The sequence below is a fragment of the Myotis myotis genome, unplaced genomic scaffold (assembly GCF_014108235.1).
Source record: "Myotis myotis isolate mMyoMyo1 unplaced genomic scaffold, mMyoMyo1.p scaffold_m19_p_6, whole genome shotgun sequence".
Taxonomy (NCBI): Eukaryota; Metazoa; Chordata; class Mammalia; order Chiroptera; family Vespertilionidae; genus Myotis; species Myotis myotis.
Window position 1 is genome coordinate 2472369 of NW_023416368.1, and position 20586 is coordinate 2492954.

Below are 20586 nucleotides of genomic sequence, written 5' to 3' on the forward strand. Positions count from 1 at the left end.
GACCGGACTACCGAGGTGTTAGGGTGAATAAACTCCCGCTTTCTCCCTTCCATTTGTGTCACCTGGGGTCAGCCTCCAGCCTCTCTCAGCCTCGACTTCCCACCTGAGAATGTGCGCGAAGCGGCAGGCGGGAGGCCATGTGCATCCTCTCACTGAGCCGGGCCTTTGCTCCGGGCCAGGCTGACAGCATCGGATGGTCAGCCCGCTGCCGCCTGCGGGGGAAGGAGCAGCGCCCGGAGGACTCGCCAGGTCAGATGTGCCTCGGCTGCACTTCCGGAGGTTTTCAAAGGAGAAGATTGATGGAGCTCCTGCTTGCAACTCCCCCTCCACTCGTTCCGCTGGTCCGTCTCTCGGGTGTGCACGCGGACCCCATCTGGCCCCACCCCCCCCTTCCTCCCCGAGGGCGACGGCTGTCTCTCCCTAGGCATCTGGCCCGTCAGTCCAGGCGTCTGTCCGAGACAAGCATGCCCAAACTTCCACCTGCTCAAATCGGTGTCTCTCTCTAAAATAAATTCTAAAAAGAAAACTTACTTGTAGCTCCCAGAGCTCAGGCTGTACTATCAACTGATTGGCCCAAAAGAGCTAGAACTAGCCCAGGAGGGACTTCCTGTTACAGACCCTGCTCCCGGGCCCTCTGAGACTTTTGGGGTTGGGGGAGCCATAGAAGCATCCTGGGCACTGCTGCCACGTCTGGACCAGCAGCTACAGCCCATGGTACCTGATGTGGTGCCTAGACGAGGAAAACCTAGTGAGCCCAGGGGACCCCGGGCTCCTGTTGGGTTTTGGAAGCCATCACGAGGTCTTAGAACCGTCTCCCCCTCACCAGGGGGAGGTAACCACACTGATAGGAAATGACTGTCCGGATGGCCAATCTCCACCCAAGGGCCACAGTGCCCCTCCGAGGAGGGGAGCACGCCCTCAGCCTCAAATCTGGATTGATAGGGATCCAACTGCCTCAGGAGAAATGGGACAAGGTCCCTCAAGGGGAGGGTGGGGGACGGGGGGAGCCTCACCCTCTTTCTCTGCTGGTACCAGCAGCAGTTGCTGGCAGGGGAAGGGCAGGCCAGGCTTGTTTTCTTCGAGCAGTGACTTGACTTGGAGGCCTGCACAGCCCCTTGCTGACCTGCAGCACAGGAGAAAGGCCCACTCCAGGATCCCGGCCGCTTTCTCCCCTGCAGGGTCCCAGGAGGACTAGGCGGGGACTGCACTTGCCCATGCATAGGAAGGCATCCACCCCACAAGGTGGAATCCTGACACCCCGAGCCATCTCCAACCTTCACCCGTACCCCAGCCCTGGTCTCGGTGCTGCCCTGCAGACCCCTAGATAAATCCCCTCTTCAGCTGTCATGGTCACTCCCGGTGAGCCTGCAGGTTTGTAACCCTGTTCTCAGCCTCAGACCCACAGAGGCTGTGGCCTAGCAGCCACCACTGCCCCTCCCAAGAGGACACCAAGGTCAGAAAGAGACCCCCTCAGAGGAGGCACAAAGATACCCACCCAACCCGGAGGGTGGGTCCCGGGAACTGAGCCCCTCTTGAAACCCACCTGCACCTCAGAAACCAGCTGGGGGCCAGACCAGGGATTTCCTTTCCAAGTCCAGAGGCCAGGATCCTTAACTCCTTCCTCCCAAGAGCCCCCCAACCCAGATGGGTCCAGGCCTAGGTTAGAGCACCTCCCCCTCCCCCCTTAGCAGTAGAGATAGCCTGGCCCCCACCCTTCTCCCAGCCGCACCCATTCCCCCAAAACTCATCCACAGCCACAAAGTTCCTTTAAGGTGTGCACTTTATTGAACTGGTCTCGTCAGTGTACAGGTAAGCCCTGCTTGGCCGCCTCCACACCTCAACCCACTCCCAGGGGGACCAAAAGCCTTCATACATCTCAAGTTGGGGACAAAAACGGGGGCCACGATGGCTGGCCATTCAAAATAAAACAAAAAGAACAGGTATTAAGGCGAAGATTAAAAAATTTGGATTACATAATTTACACAAAAGCAATGCGATCACCCTCCCCGTGTGGACTCGGGCGAGGACTGGCCCTTCTTAGGGATTAGTGGGCGGCCTTGGGGCAGGCAAGGGACTTCCTGTAACAATGCATCTCGTATTTGGAATGACTATTAAAAAAAAGAACAATGTACAATCAAAGTCCTCGGCCACATTGTAGAACTTTGGGGATGCTCGCTTCAACAGACTGCTGTCACCTTCACCGTTCCAGTTTTTAAATCCTGAGTCAAGCGCCAAAAAAAAGATCAAAAAAACAAAAACAAAAAAAAACAAAGCCATGCCAATCTCATCTCGTTTTCTGCGCAAGTTAGGTTTTGTCAAGAAAGGGTGTAACCAGCTAAGTAACAGTCCGCCTAGAAGCATTTGCGGTGGACGATGGAGGGGCCGGACTCGTCATACTCCTGCTTGCTGATCCACATCTGCTGGAAGGTGGACAGCGAGGCCAGGATGGAGCCGCCGATCCACACAGAGTACTTGCGCTCAGGGGGCGCGATGATCTGGGGAGACAATGGGACAGTTAGCCTAAGGACCCTGCTGGCGACCACAGGGGCCCACCCCACCGAGGCCAGACTAACACTCCCCTGGGCCAGGCCAGCTCAGCTGGGCGGACACTCACCTTGATCTTCATCGTGCTGGGAGCCAAAGCAGTGATCTCCTTCTGCATCCTGTCGGCGATGCCTGGGTACATGGTGGTTCCACCGGACAGCACCGTGTTGGCGTACAGGTCCTTACGGATGTCGACGTCACACTTCATGATGGAGTTAAAGGTAGTTTCATGGATGCCACAGGATTCCATGCCTGAAGGGAACGAAGGCCAGACTTAGCTTCCGGTGCGGCCACAAGAGTGGCCTTTGTGCGGGGCAGGGAGAGGCCTTACTCACCCAGGAAGGAGGGCTGGAAGAGGGCCTCGGGGCAGCGGAAGCGCTCGTTGCCGATGGTGATGACCTGCCCATCGGGCAGCTCGTAGCTCTTCTCCAGGGAGGAGCTGGAGGCTGCGGTGGCCATCTCCTGCTCGAAGTCCAGGGCGACGTAGCACAGCTTCTCCTTGATGTCACGCACGATTTCCCGCTCGGCTGTGGTGGTGAAGCTGTAGCCACGCTCGGTGAGGATCTTCATGAGGTAGTCTGTCAGGTCCCGGCCCGCCAGGTCCAGACGCAGGATGGCGTGGGGGAGGGCGTAGCCCTCGTAGATGGGCACCGTGTGGGTGACCCCGTCTCCGGAGTCCATCACGATGCCAGTGGTGCGGCCAGAGGCATACAGGGACAGCACGGCCTGGATGGCCACGTACATGGCGGGGGTGTTGAAGGTCTCGAACATGATCTGTAGGGAGAAACGGGTCACGTCACACTGGGGAAGCCACCGGGCAGTCAGGCCAGACCAGGAACATGCAAAGAGTGCAAGGAACACAGGTTAAGTGTGCTAGGGACCCCAGGATGGGGATTCACTTCAGACCTACTGTGCACCTACTGAATACACACTCCCAAGGCCACTTTACATCCGCCTCATTGGCTTTGTCACACGAGCCAGTGTTAGTACCTACACCCACAGACTTTACACTTTAAAAACCTAGCCAGAGAAGCAAACACAGAAAGATTCCATCTGGAGAAAAGCAAATAGAACCTGCAGAATTCCAAAGGAGACTCAGGTCAGAGAAGAAAGTCCTAGGAGAATGGCAGAGAAAGAACCAGTGAGAAAGGGCGTGGCAGAGGGGACAGGAAAGGATGGGGATCTGCGCAGGGAAAGCCAAAGGCCACCAACCTGGGTCATCTTCTCACGGTTGGCCTTCGGGTTCAGAGGGGCCTCGGTGAGCAGGACAGGGTGCTCCTCGGGGGCCACACGCAGCTCGTTGTAGAAAGTGTGATGCCAGATCTTCTCCATGTCGTCCCAGTTGGTGACGATGCCGTGCTCGATGGGGTACTTCAGGGTCAGGATGCCTCTCTTGCTCTGGGCCTCATCACCCACGTAGGAGTCCTTCTGGCCCATGCCCACCATCACACCCTGCGGAAGGAGCAGCGAGGTGCCCTCAGTGTGGGCCAGATCCCAGCGACCCCACCCAGAAACCTAAAGGACTCGGCCTCACCCTCCGCCCCACCCACCCAATCAGACCCCAGGCTGGCGCCCTACCTGGTGCCGGGGGCGCCCCACGATGGAGGGGAAGACGGCCCTGGGGGCATCGTCCCCCGCGAATCCGGCTTTGCACATGCCGGAGCCGTTGTCGACCACGAGCGCAGCAATATCGTCATCCATGGCGAGCTGCAGGGAGAGCAGGGCCGTGAGCCTGGGTCGGGTGCGGCTGCCCCCGCCCAGCCCACTTCCGGCGCGCCGCGCCCTCGAGCCGCCAGGGGGCGCCGGCGCGCGCCCCGATTGGGGACAAAGGAAGCCAGGCCGGCTGCGTTATTACCATAAAAGGCAAACGCTGGAGAGCGGCGGCCCGCGGCGCGGCAGGAAGCCAGGCCCTCGGCCCCGCCCCGCCGCGTTCAAACCGCGCCGGCCGGCCGGGCGCGCAGAGACCACACCCACGGGGCCCGCGCCGCGGCCAGTGTGCGCAGGCGCCTGCGCGCGGCAACCCCACCCCTTCCGGCGGCCGCTCCGCCTCGCCCGGGCCGCGGCGCCCAGCCCTGGGGCGCGCGCGCACACGCACACACGAGCACGCGCAGCCAGTGCCCAGTGCCCGGCGCCCAGTCCCCACCCGGCCGGGGAGGCCCCGCCGCGCCCACCCACCCTCCGTCCCGTCCCGTCCCGTCCCGTCCCGCGCAGCCACCCGCCCGCTCGGCCCCAGGCTCCAGGCCCAGGCCCGGTGGACCGTCGGCAGCGCCTGGGAGCGCGCCCTGAGCGCAGCGCAGCCCGGCCCCGAGGCACCAGGGCTTGAGTCCACTCCCCGCGCCCGGGCGCTGGCCACGGGGCCGGGGCGAGAGGCGAGGGGCGCGCGGGCCGGGCGGTGAGAAGGCCCGGGCGGTGAGGGCCGGCGCGGACCGTGCGCCCGGCCAGCCGGCGGGCTTACCAGGAGGCGGTGTGGGTCGGCGAAGGCGGACGAGCGGCGAAGTCGAGTGGCCTGTGCGGGCGGCGGACGGTCTCAGCAGTGGCTGCGCCGCGCGCCGCCGGGTTTTATAGGGCGGCGCCGCGGCCGCTCGAGCCATAAAAGGCAACTTTCGGAGCAGCGCGCGCTGATTGGCCGCGCGCCGCTCACTCACCGGCTCGCGCACAGTGCAGCATTTTTTCACCCCCTCTCCCTCCTGGAAAAAAAAGGAGAGGGACTGAGCGAGAGCGAGAGCGAGATTGAGGAAGAGGAGGGATCGAGTTTGGCCGGGGGCCGCCCTGGGGTGCTGGGCCCTGGCCGGGGGTGAGGGGTGCGCGCCCTGGGCTGCCGCCCCGCCGGGCCGTGCTCAGTCCGGCCTCGTGTGGCCGGTCCCCCCGTGTCCCCCCACCCCGGGACCCTCCGGGTGTGGATGTCACATGAGCATGGAGCTCCCCCGTGGCCCCTGGTTGCTGTGGGTGCTGCTCAAGTTTAAACAGTTGTGGACAAAGGGGTGCTCAGGGGGTCTCCCTGCCCCCTTGCCAACCTTCGCTCAACTGCCCAGAAAGCCTGGGTGGGGGTGGGGTGGGGCTCTGGCTGGGGATGCTCAGCTTACCAAGCGGGGGGGGGTCATTGTACCCTTAGCCCTGGGGTGAGGAGGATGGTGTGGTACCGGGAGCGGCGGGCTCGGGAGAGCAAAGAAACTGTTTCCATGGAGCCCGGCCGCCCTCACACCCAGCCAAGGCGTCCTGGGCCTCAGCCAGTGGCCCAGGCAGCTACCAGGCACTGCTGGGCGCAGCCGGGCCCACGTCCATCCTCTGTCATGTAGCCACAGCTGAGCTGCCTCATGGCCCATCTGGAGGTCCCCAAGGACCGGGGAGGGACACTCAGTGAGCCAGAGAGGAGTTGGGGGCCGCAGGGCCAGTAGCGAAAGGCCAGCTGCCCTGGGAGAAGCCCCTCTCCCTGCCACTCGAGACTGCCCTGGGTCTCTCCAAACACTTGGCACGACCTGGGTGCCCTGTTCTGGGTGGTTCCCTGCTCCGAGAGCTGCCAGTTGGGCAGGCAGAGCCTGTATCCAGATGGCCCACAGTGCTCGGCGCGTGGCAGCCGGAAGCCCCGGGGCCGCGGGACCCCAGGGGCGCAGCTGGCTCAGCCCAGAGGAGTGCACCTCCCCAGAGGTGTGACAGGCGACTGTTCACCTGGAGGAGAAGGGAAGGCGGCATAGCTGGGCGCCAGGCTGTCCCCGCCAGCCTGTCCCCAGCTGCCGGGGCTGCACAGCGTGTAAGAGGTGTTCATTGACTGTGTGTTGAAACCAGTGACCAGTGAGTCCATATATGGATGTGGAATGTGTGTCCAGGGGAGAGGTGGCTTGGTCCGGCCCCATGGAGGAGGCTGGTGGCAGGTCTCTTTGAAGGTTGCCGAGGCCACAGCCAGGTGGAAAGGGTGCCCAGCACCCGCACAGCGGGGCCCGCAGGCTCAGAGCCTCAGGCTGGCATTCCCAGGGAACCTCCGTGAAACTCACTGCAGCGCCCCCGCCCCGCCCCCACCCCAGCCCTGGGCGAACATTCCCAGCCCATCCCCTCCTGCCTCCTGAGGGCCAGTCTGTCCTCCTTCTGGCCTTGTATCTCTCAGTCAAGGGCGTCTGGCCAGCCACCTTGCGATTCAAGGACTGGGGCGGGGCCTGGGGGGGCACTTTTTGCTGCCTGTTGATGAGCCTGGAGGGGTGCTGGGCAGGCTAGGACCAGGCCGCAGGAGGAGGGATGGGAGACCCGAGTGGCTCCAGGGAGCTCCATGGGGTGGAGAACAGGCCTGGGGGCCTGTCCGTCAGCAGGACTTGTGCTGCTGCCTCCCTCTTAGCCAGGGGCCCGCCAAGGGGCAGGAGCACCAGGGCCACCAGACCTCAGAGGGGGCATGCCTGGCCCGCTGCGGCCGCCTGTCATAGGTAGCTGGTGCTCTCCTATGCATCCTTCAGAGCCCAGCGCAGAAAGCCCCTCAGCGGGAGCCTGTTAGCGTCTGCAACTTGTACCCTCCCCGCTTGAGACCCCTGCGCTGGGCTGGCCTGCGTAACTCGGCGCCCCCACCCGCCGCTGCGGTTCAGCCCTGCCTCAGCCACCCCTCACTGACACCCGCCGCTCTGTGCTGGGGTGGGGGTGTCCCTCTTCCCCTTCTCAGCCCCACCCCAGTTTCTTCCTCTGACAATGGAGCTTAGGGTCCCTCCTCAGCCAGCCTTCCCAGGGACTCCGTCACACCCACCTCCCCCCGCGGCACCCACCCCGGGCCTGGCTCTGCTGCACGAGTGACCGCCTGGGTGTCCTCAGCCCTCAGAGAGGACCCTGGGCAGATGGAGGGGAGGGGGCACCAGCCTGGGGGGGGGGAGGGCTGAAGAGAAAGAGCAGCTGGAGGAGGAAAAGAGGAAGCGGCAGAGGAAGGGGGCGGGACGGCGGCAGGAAGTGAGCAGGTTCTTCGCTGGGAACTTTGCCCTTGCGGGGACTGCGGGGCGGCCGCTGGGCGGGCACAGCCCCGGGAGCTCGGCCAGTGGCCGCCCCGCCTGCCTGTCAGCTGCTGCTTTTTCTCTTGCAGCCCCCTCCCCCCTCCGAGACCTCCAGGCCAGGGGACAGTGACAGTCCCTACGAAAGGACCCCCCCTCACCCCCCACCCACCCATCTCCCTGGGCGTTCGATCCCTCTGCCCCACCCCCCCCACACCCGCCAGGCAGGGACCCCAAGCTCCGTTTTTTCAGAGGCAAAAGCTGAGGTGAGGCTGAGAAAGGGAAGAGAAACCGCCGCACACAGTCAGTGCTCCGCGAAGGGCAACCGAGTGAACGGGGACAAAGCATTCCAGCAAACACACCCCTTTTTACGGAGGAGGAAACTGAGGCAGGCTGGTGACCGGCCCAGGCTCAGAGTCCAGCCTCCAGGACTCCAGGCCGGCTCTGAGGCCGCCCTGCCCCTCCCTGGTGAAGTGTCGCTGGAGCGCCCCCAGGGACGCGGTTCCAGAGTCTGAACTCCTGGGCCCCACCTCTGTCCTCAGCTCTTGCTTATCTCCTGAGGTCCGGAGGGGACAGCCACCAGCCCTTGGTCACACATCTCAGGCCCCGAGGGCCTAAGCCTGCTCTTTCCAGCTGCCCTCCCCCCCCCCCCCTTCTGCTCCCAGGATTGGCTCAAGAGGAAATTTTGGACCCCAGAGTTCCTGAGGTCCCGGGAGGGCTGGGCTGGAGTCCTGCTGCCTCCTGTCCAGCTTGACCACACTTTCAAGGTCAGCCCTGGGCTGGCCCCCCAGAAAGCCTGCCAGCCTCCTCCCTCCTCCCTCAGAGCAGCTGCAGCTTCCCTGCTCAGAGAGGGAAGCCGCCCAGCCAGGGACACACAGCCAAGAGCCAGGCCTCAGGGGTCAGGCTGCTCCTGCATCCCACAGGCAGCGCCAGCCAGCAGGCACGCTTCCCACACAGACAGCACCAGACAGCTTTGAGCAACACCCTGAGTAAAGCAGGTGTGATCCCCGAGACCTCAAACAAGACAGCAAAGGACCCCCAGGCGGCGACCCTGAAGTGGGGCCCAGAGCAGGAGGGAGGGGCTGGGCCAGTGTGCTCTCCTGGGCAGCAGCCAGGACCTCGGGCCCCACCCAGGCCTGGTGTCTGGCCAGAGCCCCTCCCAGGCCTGACAGCCTCCGCCAGCCTGGCCTCCCCTGCCTCCCTTCTGCAGGGGTCACCCGAGAAAGGGGGTCCTGCCCTGGAGAAACTGGGAACTTCTCATGCTTCTTGGGAGAGTTTGAAAAATCCTTAAAAACTACCCCCTCCCACCCCCACCCGCGTCCCCCTGGCACCGGAGGAAGGCCCCGGGCACTCCTGGGGAGTTCCCAGCCTCTCTCGCTTGGAGTTTTTCAGAAGAGAAACAGAGAACAAGGAGCCCTGGGCTTCCCCTACACACCCCGCTGAGCCCTTCCTTCTCCCAGGCCCTCCTGCTGGTCTGATGTCCCCAACAGACCCTGCGTGTGAGGAAGGAGAGGACCCCTTGGGGCCTGAAGACCTCAGCAGCGGAGGGGGGGGGTGTCGGGGGCTGGGAGTCCCAGCCTCATGGGTCTCCCCACAGTTGTGGTTCCAGGAGATTCTTGAAGCCCACTGGTCACCGGGCCCACGGCAACCGGCCTGGAGCCGGTGGGGACGTACCAAAGTCACCTGGAGGTCAAGGGAGCCCTCAAAAGCCAGGCTTTTTCCACGCGGGGCCTGAGGCAGGGGACAGGGTGACCAAGTGGGGTGGGGTCAGTGGCCACTTCAAGTTCAGCCCAAGGTTCTGAACACTCCTGGCCCTGACAGCCGGGTATCAGCAGGCACACCTGCGGGACTCCCCCAAGCAGGAGACCCTGCCACAGGGACCCTGCGCCTCGGCCTGGGCCCCAGGGCTGTGAGAAAGGGAGACTGTGCCTGGCACCCCGGGGGCCTGGGAGCAGCCAGTGACACGGACCCAGGGACAACATGGTCAGTGTCAGGGATTCATCAGCTTTCTAACTGGGTGGCCTCATCCCTGCTTGGCCCAGGGGCTCAGAGCCCACCTGGGAGCTGCGGGGGAGGTCCCAGGGGCAGGGGAGGACCGAGGAAGTGAAAGGGGAACCAGTGGGGGAGGGAGGTATTGGGAAAGTGCAGGCGGGCGGGGCTGGGACAGGGCGGCTGACTCACAGAGGTCACCAGCCACACGGGGCGCAGCCTGGCCTCCGATCCCTGAGAGGACAAGGCGAGGCAGAGTACCTGAGGCTGCTGTGGCCAGAAAGCTCGCTGCCAGCTCAGCTGGACTCTCCCCATTTCTCAGACAAGCAAACTGAGGCCAGTGAGCGGGGGAGACTCCGCCCTGCAGTTACTAGCACACGAGTCCTCCAGCCTCAGTGGTCTCTGCTCGCAGCCCATGTTCCAGACGGGCAAACTGAGGCTCAGAGCGGCCAGCGGGCACTAGCAGAGGCGTGCTCCCCAGCACCCTGCCTGGCCGCGGGCACACACGGGGCTCCACGTGGGGCACCTGTCAGCTGGTGCCACTCCTCTGGCCGTGGGGCCTGGGGCCCATCCAAGTGGAAACCTGATCATCGCCGCGGCCACGTCGCTGTGTAACCAGCCTCCTCGGCCAGAAATCTCAGCTGCCGCCACCGCTGCCGCCAGGAACCACGCAGGTCCCGCGGCCTGGGTGTCCTGACTGATCTCTCCCCATGTCCAGCCCTTGTCGCTGCTGGGGATATGAGGGGACCCGCCAGCCTGCACTGTCTGGGGACAGCCCTGACTCAGTGACATTGGTCACTCATGGGCTTGGGTTTGATGGGCCAGGCAAGGAGGCCACTGTTGGAGCCTGGGGGCAGCAGCCAGGGCGCCCCCTCATTTCCCGGTCGCTGGGGAGGAATTCTGACTGTCTAAGTGCCCCGGGCTGCTGAGACCCCTCGCATTGGGGGTGACAGTGTGGGGGGCACACAGATGTGCCTGAGACATGTGTATCAGAACGCAGGGACGCAGCAGGGGCCTCCAGGCCCAGGGAGGACTCTGCAATAAGCCCTGTGCCCAGGGCGGGTGGGCGGGTGGCAGGGGTCGGGACAGGGGACAACTGGGCCCTCAGTGAGGGCAGAGCAGGGGCGCCAGGCAGGAAGGCAGAGTCCTGCTCAGACCCCGCGTTTCTCTGAACATTGCCACGATTCGGTTCCGTTCTGTCACTCGGCCCCTGCATGTCCTGGGAAGTGACGCCGAACTCGGGGCTCACCAGGGTCAGAGCGTCCAGTGGATGGCACCTCCTGGGTGGGCTCCTGGGCCTTTAAGGAGTCGTCACAGACACCCCGGAAGCTGGCCGCCACCTGTCTCCTTAGCAAAGCAGAAGCCAAGGCCCACAGCACGTGGCAGGCCCAAGGCCGTGCACTGTGTGTGCCCCAGGGCCAGGCGGTCTGTGCAGTGCGGGGGCAGGGCCCCCCTCCCAAGGCCAAGAAGGATGGGGCTCTAAGGCGGCCTGAGCGGCCCCAGCTGCCCAGACGCCCCAGCCTGGCCTAGCCCAGCCCTGCCCACTTGCAGAGCCTCATCCTCATGCCTCCCAAGTCAGAGGGACTTCAGGGCCCTCAAAGGGTCAGGCTCAGGTTGGGGGACGCTCCTGGCCAACCCCTGCTTGGTCCTGAGGCCTCGCTGAGCCCTCTCTGCAGGCGGGCAGGGGCAGGGGCAGGGGCAGGGGCAGGGCCAGGCTGGTTCATCGTGGTCCCAGCACACAGTGGGCAGCAGCGGACGCAGAAGCAGATGGAAGGTTAGGGTGCCCGCTGTCATCTCCCTGCTGAGGCAGCCGAGCGGATTGTGGGTTGGTGGCCTGGGGCAGGTGGCTCACCCAGGTCTCAGAGCTGTAGGGAGGGGACGGGAGAGTGAACAGAACTGCTCAGACCGGGCCCGCCCAGAGCAAGTACAGGGGGGCCCTATGCTGGTGACCGTGGGCCAGAGGTGGGCATGAAGCCCCTGATGCCTCAACTTCCTCTCCGGCCTGGGTTGTGATCCCAGCAGAGAAGACTGGCCAGCATGTGGGCAAGCAGGCCAGGGAGGGGGGAGCAAAAGCCTTGATTGGGTGCTTTAAACAAGAGGCCGCCCAGATCTGCAAACCTCTCTAAAGATGAAAAGATGCTCAGCGTCACAGGCCAGCTGGAAAGTGCAGCCAAAACTACACCGAGAGGCGCTGTGCCCAGCAGCGGATAAGGGAAGCCCGCCACCACCGCCGCCGCGTGCGTGCGAGGCGGGAGACCTGTAACCCCACCCGCAGCCGGACGGTGGGAAACTGCAGGTGTTTACCCAAGAAACATGGGTGCACCATAATGGACCGATAGGCAGGTACAGGAGCGGTGGCATAGATTCATCTGGAATATACACATATTCACAGAGCCCCGACCTCAGGGTACCCGGGGGCACTCCAGCAGCAGAAGGGGCAGCTGGGAGCGGTGCGTGCATAGAGGCCCACGCAGCTCGCCGATCTCCTCGTGAGCGCACCGCTGAGCAAAGGAGGCACAGAGCAGCGCAGCTGTGACTTGGAGCTCAGGGCGTCAGGAGCCTGAGCGGAGCGGGCCTGCGCTGGTCAGGGCAGTGCTGGCCCTCGGGAGTGGTGACTGGCCAGAGCATGAGGGGCTCCTGGGAGCTGGAAATGTGCATGGAAGTAGCCAGTTTGGGGCAATTCGTGTAGCTGCCCACGAACGCCGTGGTGGTCCCTAGGTTGAGAGTATGGCCCTGCCAGTCCGGAGCCCTGCCTGTCCAGGCCTTACACTTGCTCTTCTCGATCCATAATGGACCCTCCTCCCTCCACACACCCTTTATGCTGCTTTAAGTTCTGCGTACTCTTCAGGGCTCAGGGGAAACACCGCCTCCTCCAGGAAGCCCTCCCTGGTCCCCAGGCAAGGGCAGGGCTCTCCTGGCTCCTGCACTTGTCACGCTCACATCTGATAATCAGAGGCACCTGTGTGGGCACAGGGTTCCTCTCCCTCCATGCTCTGCGGGCGGGGCCACATCTGTTTTGCTCTCTGTGGAATCCCCAACTCCTGGCGTGTCATTAGTGAGGTTTTCAGCTTCCATCTGCCGGACGGAAGGAGGGACGGAAGGGACCTAGTTCTGCAGAGAAGGGAGCCGCGGCAGGAATGGATGCGTCGTCTCCAGGGTGTGAGCATCCTGTCCCGCAGGGCGTGGCAGGGCCCTGGCAGGAGCCGAGCGCTGCGACTGCCAAAGCCGATGAGGAATAGGCCAGGGAGGAAGGGGCGGGCCAGCTCAGGGCGCACACCTTCCAGCCGGTGTTGGCAGGAGGGGAGCGGAGGGTGAGAGTCACCGGAAGTCCTCGGGTCTTGGCGGCAGCAGCTGACTCACCAGTGACTGATCATGCTCACAGGTCAGACTCCAGCCCCGCGCTCCACAGGTCCCGGGACCACGGTCTGACATCCTGGGCGTGGAGGGCCTGGCCGGAAGGAGGGGCAGCCTGCGGTCTGGCAAGGCTTTCCAGGGGAGGGCTTTTTCTCAGCTGGGCCTTGACGTTTGAATAGGAGTCCAGCAAGGAGACACAGAGAGGGTGTTGGCAGAGGGGGTGATGGGAGAGCTGCAAACATCTGAGGTGATGGCGCACTTCGGAAACAGTCTGTGGGAGCCTCAGTGGGGAGATCTGGGCCCAACGCCATTTTCATTCTGGCCAGCACCCCAGAGAGCCCATGGTGGCCCCAGATGAGAAAGAACCCAGTGGGTGAGCTGGGGTGGGGTGGGCATAAGGCAGGGGAACCCTCAGCCCCCGGACACCGGAGGGAAGGAGCTCAGAGGGGCTCGAGCCCTCACCCTTTGGGAGGAATGTTCCGGGTCTTGAATTCAGGCCCCATTGTAGAGATGGGGACACTGAGGTGGACATGGCAGAGCCCAGACTCACAGACCTGGTTAAGGTTGGGGTCTGGAGCCCGAAGTTCCAGAGACAGGCCCTCCTGGAGGCCGGGCACCCACAGACACAAGCTCACGGGGCCAGCCTCTGGGACCCAGCACTGGGAGCACCCCCAGACCCAGCAGGGAACTGGTGGGAACTGGATCTGGGACTTGGGACCAGGCCGCCCAGGTGACAGCTGCAGGACCTCTGTGCTGCTCCCCGCAAAGCTGGCCGCCGGCCCTTCCTCCCCTCAGCCTCTGCCTGGCCCAGCGAGGGCAGGGAGCTGCAGGGCCACAGCAATACAGCTTTGGCGTCCAGCCAGGAGGTGGCAAAGTGCTTCGCAAGCCTGGCGATGGATTAGCTGGCATCCAGCATGCCTGGGGCAGGCATGTGCTCGGGGACTGGCATAAACCCAGAGCCGGGACTTTGTCCTGCAGGGTGCTGGGGAGCTACAGAGGCTGAAGGCCGGGAGAGGGCGAGCGGGACGGGCCAAAGCTGATGCTTCAGCAGGTGGCTCCACGTAAAGCAGCAGCCGGTAGCCCCCCGGGTTCAGTTCCTCGCCGCCTCTGGCCGAGCAGGAGTCTGTAACAGAAACAGAGGTGTGCGCACGCCCACGGCCACGGCGTGAGGACAGTGGCCTGGCCTGGTGCTCTTCCCTTCCGGTGGCTCTGGAATTCGATTCTGGCCCCATGGCCACCCCAAGGGGTAGGCAGGCAGCGTCATTAGACCGTTTTAAGGTTGTGGGTACCAAGGCTGACAGTCGGGGCCGGGACCTGCCTGGGTGTGTGCGGCTCCCTCACTCCCATGCAGGGCTGTGCTCCCCTGGAGGTGAGGTACTGAGTCCCCATCCCCCACAGGCCCCACTGCCCTTCACGGCCTCCAGGGGCCAGGCCTGTCTTGCTCACTCCCCGTCAATTGTCCCATGAGGCAGGGGCCTTGATGGCTCCCCCAATCACAGGTCAGGCTGAGGAGTGAGGGGCCTGCCCAAGGGGCGATGGCGAGATGGGGCAGGTGTGCCATCTCTGTGACTCTGGGCAGGTAACGGGGAGGCCTCGGTTTCTTCACCTGTAAAGTGGGGGGACACTGTGGGGGGGTGTCGGGAGGACAACACGGGGGTGTGTCAGCTCAGAAAAGTGCCCCATGTCACTCCTGGGCTGGAAAGGGCCTGCTGTGGTGGCTGCCGCTCCTGCTCCCAGCGGGGAGCTCCGGGCCAGTGGCCTCTCCCTCCGTGGTACCCACAGTGGGCTTTGGGGGAGGGGTGGGAGGGTGTGGGAGGGTGTGGGAGGAGGAGGAGGGTGTGTGCCCATCAGCTGATGAGCTGAACTTCCTGGCCCTGATCCCAGCAGCCCCCTGAGCAGAGGACAAAGGCAAAGGACAAAGGACAAAGGGCAGGGCCTCTCCCTGTCATCAGGGGCCACTTGCAGGCCATATCTAGACTTAATCAGGACAGCGCCTTGGCCCAGGGTGCACTGGGTCTGGCGCCAGCCTCTGGGAGCTCCCCCACCGCCTTCCCCATGGCCAAGGCCAGGCCTGGGCGGGGCAGGAGGCAGCTGTCTGTCAGGGGCGGAGAAGAGGCCTAGAGACCATGGGGAGCACACACCGGGCACGCCCCTCCCAGGCCCTGACCACTGAGCCCTCCTGCCGTGCCCCACGCGGACACTTAGGCCACGTCTCTGTAAGAGCTGGGAATGTCGGGGGGATGGGGCGAATCACAGCCTGTGGCAGGCCACTCGTGGGGTCCCCGTGGGAATACCTGAGACAGCATTCCAGTGTCCCCCGCCCTCGGGCCAGGGTTCACTGGCCGCAATGGAAGAGCAGGACTCCCGCCCCACCCTGGCCCCGCCCTGCTGCCTCTGACCTCAGTGTGCCCAACTGCATAGCGGGGCCCAGTGGCCTCGGCCTGGGCCCCAGGGCCCCACGTGGACTCTGGACTCCCTGATGGCCCTAAATCCTGGGCTCCCAGCCCTCCTCCCACTGGGTGGCCAGGGCTGGGGTTGGTGGCAGTTGAGGGTGGGGGCCTCCTCTGCGGGGAGTCTGGGCCCAGACACTGGGCGCCAGAACAGAGGTCCGTCTCTCGCAGGTTGGCGGGAGCAAACCCGAGGGTGGAGGGCCCATCGGGACCCCAGGCAGGTAGCTGCCCAGGTGAGCTGCTCAGACCCCTTGCCAGCCTCCAGCCGGGTCGGTGGGACCCAGGGCCAGGCCCCTCTGCCGGGCTGGGTGGTTATTATCGGGTGCTCCCAGCCCGCAGGGCTCACATGGAGATAAGCTGGCTGCCCGGCTCGGCTCGGAGGGGTCCAGCGCGGGCTGCTCCAGGCCCGAGCGCCCTGCAGGCCCCAGCCCCACCCCCCCTCCGGAGGCCCGGCCCACTTGGCCCAACTTCCTCTCCATAAAAGGCGAGGTTTGGAGCACCCCTGGAGGGGGCGTTGGGAGGGAGGAGGAGGTGTGCCTGCCCCCTCCCCCCAGGGGCCCGCAGTCCCCCCGCCAGCCCAGCCTCGGGTTTTCCTAAACCCCTGCCTCGCCCCCTCCAGACCAGGCCCTGACCAAGGCGCTTCCTGGGGCCTGCCCCCTACTGCCCCCCCCCCCATCCCAGTGTACAGCGTCCTGGTGAGCCAGTCACTTTGTCCCCAATTTGTGCTTGAACAGAGACCCGGGGCGGAGCCGGCCTGAGCGCTGGGCTGGGGCCGGGCAGGGGGCGCTGAAGAACCTCAGGAAACGCCGCTGTGCCCAGAGGGTCACACGGCCACCAGCTCGGGCAGACGCACAGCAGTTCTAACTTCCTGTGGGCGTCTGTGCACGTGAACACTTCGGGGCCGGGCACCCCTCCCAGGCACACCTGCCAGACCCCTGGCCGTGCCACTTAGCCCCTGCGACCTGGGCTGTTCCCTCTGCTCACAGCCTCGCTTTCCCCACCTGCTCAACGGGGAGATGCTCTCCCCCGTTTGTGCAGCGTGAAGTCAGACACGCAGCAGGGCCCTGCCAGGTTAGAGTGAAGGAAGGGGGGCAGCTGCTTCCTGCCTGGCACCCCCACTGAGCACGCTCCCAGGAGAGCAAAGGTGTGCTCTGGGCTCCCCCGCCTCTGCGGCCCAGGGACCCGGGCCCCCCTGCCTCTGGGACGGCGGTGAGGAGAATAACATGCCGGGAGACAACAGTGGAGCTCAATAAATGCCGCTGCCAGCCCCTGCCCACGTGGGGGTGGCATCTGTATCGGGCCCTGGGCCGGGCAGCAGGGCCTTGGGTGTCATCTGGCTCCACCCCGCCGAGGTATGCGTCCCGGCAGCACCCATCCCTCTCCGGGCCTCAGTTTCCCTCGGTAAATTCGGGGGAGTCTGGGCCAGGCGAGCTGGGGGCGGGGCGGAGAGGGGCTGCGGGAAGGCCGAGCCGCGCCCCCTCCCGGCCCCCAGCCGCGGTCACGGCCGCCCCTCGGCTCCACGTCCGCTGCCCACGAGGCCGCCATAAAAGGCAAAGGGTGGCAGGTCTCGGAGCCGAACTTAGTCATCCGGCCCGCAGGCTGCCGGCGCGCCGCGCAGCTTCCTCCCCGCGCTTCCCGTCTGCGGAGGGGCCGGGGGAGGGGGCCTTTCGAAATGCGCTGGCTTCTCCGCAGGGCAGCCGGCCCGGGGCGGGTCCGCTCGGGGCGGGCGGGGGCCCGGCCGGCCGGGAGGTGGGGGCCGGGCCGGAGGCGCTCTCGGAGAGGCTGGGGGCCTGCGGCAGACGCCCCCTTCCCTCTCCGCCGGCCCCGGGCGCTTTAACCCTGAGGCTGCCGGCGGGCAGGGCGCGGGAAGGTCTGCGGCCCTGACAGGATGGCCCCTGGCCCCCTGGCCCCTGGCGGGTGACCTGCCCCGATGGCCCCGGTGGCTGTTCTGATCAGTCTCAGCGAGGTCCCTGGGGAGAGAAGCGCCGCGCACCCACGTGCAGGCTGTGAAGTGTAAGGACACCCGGGATGAAGCCGCTGGACACTGGACACCGGGGCAGGGCGGGCAGGGCGGGCAGAGGAATGCGGTGGAATTCAGGCGGCGGCAGGAAGAGCAGGGCTGGTCTCTGGTCCCTGGATGAACCTGAGCCCAGAGGCGCACACCCTCGCTCTGGCCCAGGCCCCGCTCCCAGGCAAAGCTCACGTCTGGTGACAGCAGTCAGGGTGGTGATTCTGGGGGCAGGTAGCAGCTGGGGGGGGGGGGGGCACAGGGAGCTTCCTGGAATGGCAGCGTCCTGTGTGCTGGTTGGGGTGACGGCTGCTGGCCGACAGCCGGATGGGGCTGTGCACTGAGGGGGTGGCGGCGACTTGGGGACATGACACCCAGGGCAGGATGTGAAAGCACGCACAGGACACGCGTGCCCGGCGCAGGGCTGGGCGGCGGCGGCAGGGGCTCAGGGAGAGGCGCGGAGGGTGAGGGTCCCGATGCCCGCAGCATGGCCTCTATTTGAGAAGCCGAAGCCGAAGAGGCTCGGTGAGAAGCTTCCCGGGCCTGGAGGCGCACTCTGTCCCCTCAGTGCTTTTCCGAGTATTTGAAACAGTTCGCACTTTTTAGGAAGAAGCCGGTGGGGAGACGGGGTGGAGCTCTGACCCTGTTTCTTGTTCCGTGCACCGCAGTCACCAAGACCTCCCTGCGGTGCATGAGCCCCCGCCGCTCAGGTGCTCCACAAAGGGGTCTGGCGTGGGGCCCCCCTTTTCCTCAGCCCCCCTGGGAGAAGGCACGACTTCCTGGGGTGGGGAGCCAGGGTGGGAAGGTCTCCACCTGCAGCTCCTTAGGCCAGTGGCCTGGCCTGGCCTGGCCGGGAAGGCTTGTGTTTCTGACAAATGGGGCCAGCCAGCCCCATGCCTGCCCGTCCCGTCCCGCCTGTCCTGTCCCCGGGGCCAGGGTCACTCCAGGTGAGGCTCAGGGACAGCACACTCAGCAGGATGCAGGTCACCTGGCCTCCGAGTCCACGTGGCCCGAGCCTCAGGAGCCTCTGCGGCGGCGAGGACAGGCCTGGATGGGGTGCCAGCCCGCGAGGCCTGCAGCCCCGCCCCTAGGGCACTGTTGGGGTGCTGGGAGCCCCGGAGGGCTGTGGGCAGCCCAGCTGGAGCCAGCAGGAAGGAAGGGAGGAGGGTGTGGGGTTAAGAAAGTGCATTTGGGAAAGGAGAGGGAAGAAGAAAGAGAAAGCAAAAGGGGGGTCGCACCCAGGCTCTCGGGTGAAAGCCCCCGTGACCCCCGGGAAAGAATCTTCCCAAACGCGGAGGTTAAGTGACGAGGCCAAGGTGACCCAGCTGCGGAAGGCAAGGTCAGGGGGAGGTGTGAGCAGGAGAGATTGACAGGCTTGTGGGGGTGGGGCGGGGACAGCGGAGCCTTTGTAGAGGGAGTGAAGCTGCCCAGGGGAAGGGAGGCCCTGAGAGTAAGGAAGGAGGGGCGGGGGCCCAGAGGAGGGGGGTTGGGGAGAAAGAAGTGACTGGGGCTTGGGCAGGATTTGGGCAGGACCTGGTGGAAGACACTTCTCCCTCCCGGGTGCCCTCTAGTGGGAACCTCTCACCCTGGCGAGATGGACCTGTGCTGCCTGGGCTCAATCCATTAGGGACCAGGGACCAGCTAGGTTCTCCCGGTGCCCCCAGCCCACCGCTGGCTCCCCATCTGTAGCTCCCCTCCCCCCTCCGCAGGCTCTGTCTCATCAGGTCTTGCTGGACAAGTGGCTGCGGGAAAGCATCAGGCAAGAGGATCGCTGCAGCCTCCTGGGGACCCTGTCAGTGAGGACGTGTCTCCCCCTTTTCCAGAGGACAGCGGGGCTAGAGGGTCCGCAGGCACCCCGCCTGGGTGCACTCATGCACACGATCAGCTGGCACCCGGTGGAGCAGTCCCCTTCTGAACACTCACCTGAGGGACCCTCTTGCAGGCTCCACCCCTTGTGGCCTTCAGCCCCCGAGCTGGGGTCAGATCCCAGCATGCCCCAGGGCTGAAGAGCAAGGTTGACCTTGGAGGAAATAGCTTCCACTCCAAAAGGAAGTCAAATGTTGCCGATTTCCATCGGTGGGAAACCAGGTGGATGACGCCACCGCCTTGGGCCGGATTTACAGGTATGAGCGGCACCCAGAGGCAGCCGGGCACGGGCATGGCCTCCGGCAGATGGCTTGGCCGGTAGAAGCTCCAACCCCTCGGTGGCCTACATTCAGTGAGGCGGGCGTGCCGCACGTCCCGGGGAGGACCGGGAGGAAGAATCCACAGGGAGTGACTTGTCAGGGGTGACCTGCTCGCCTTTGAGAAATCTAGGGGTGAGGCGAGCCATCATCCCTGGACTCTGTGTGGTATCCTCCCGGCTGGCGAGAGGGGAGATGGTTCCTGATCCCAGAGGGCGGATGGCACCGCAAGCGGCACAGGCTGAGTGGCAATCTTAAGCAGAGATGGAGCTGTTCCCAGAAAGTTCTACTTGTAGGGATCTTTGATGGAGGGTAAGTGATCGTGGTGTCCTTAGGAATGAAGTCGGCGGGCCATGCACAGAAGCATCACTCGAACTAGGTGACAGGAAAACCCGAAGTCTGGGGACAGGACAGTGAGCTTCTAGGTTTACAACCCTAATAAATTATAGTTTCCTTTATCATTCGACGCATTTATTTTATGCATTTACACGTGAGACTCTGGGCAAGGTTCTGTCTGTGGAGCACCCCTGCCTTTCCCCACCCCTCCCCCAGGGTGTTCTCTCTCTCCCTCTCTCTGTCTCTCTCTCTCTCCCTCCCTCTCCTAAGCTCTAAGAGCCCCTTTTTTGCCTCTGTACCTTCTTTCCTGAGTCCATTTCTTCTATGGCTCACTTTTACCTCTCCAACTTTATAATAAACTTTCTCTTAACAAACAAGTAAGATAAAAGTGCCATTCTGACCGCCGATGAACGGATAAACAAAATGTGGCGTATACATGCAGTGGAATACAGTCCACCTTTGAGGGAAGGAAACCCTGATTGGTGCTATGACAAGGGTGAACCTCGAGGACTTTTGCTGAGTGAGTGAGCCAGACAAAAGGACAAGTGCTGTCCTTCCAAGAACTACCGAGAAGAGTCAAATCCTACAAACAGAAGGCAGAGGGTGGCTGCCAGGGGGAGGGGAAAAGGGGAATTTCAAGGGGGTAGGAGTTTCATATTTGCAAGATGTAAACGGTCTGCCGGCTGTTCCACCACCGAGTGGGTGTACTTAATACTACTAAACCCTAAAGTTAAACGTGGTTAAGATGGCAAGTTTTACGCTGTGTA

General features: G+C 64.2%; 1 protein-coding gene and 1 long non-coding RNA gene across 2 annotated transcripts; one reads left to right on the forward strand and one right to left on the reverse strand.

Moving 5' to 3' along the window:
* Positions 1-1762: 1762 nt before the first annotated feature.
* ACTB (actin beta) lies at positions 1763-5151 on the reverse strand. The gene is made up of 6 exons (XM_036315711.1): positions 5000-5151; positions 4123-4251; positions 3757-3996; positions 2880-3318; positions 2615-2796; positions 1763-2495 (listed from the first exon to the last, which is right to left on the reverse strand). Exons 2-6 carry the CDS (start codon positions 4243-4245, stop codon positions 2352-2354), a joined length of 1128 nt encoding a protein of 375 aa, XP_036171604.1. The 5' UTR covers positions 4246-4251; positions 5000-5151; the 3' UTR covers positions 1763-2351.
* Positions 5152-17053: 11902 nt separating this feature from the next.
* Positions 17054-19944, forward strand: LOC118659292. The gene is made up of 2 exons (XR_004968484.1): positions 17054-17305; positions 19010-19944. It is a non-coding gene; the product is annotated as an uncharacterized LOC118659292 (long non-coding RNA).
* The last annotated feature ends 642 nt before the right edge of the window (positions 19945-20586 follow it).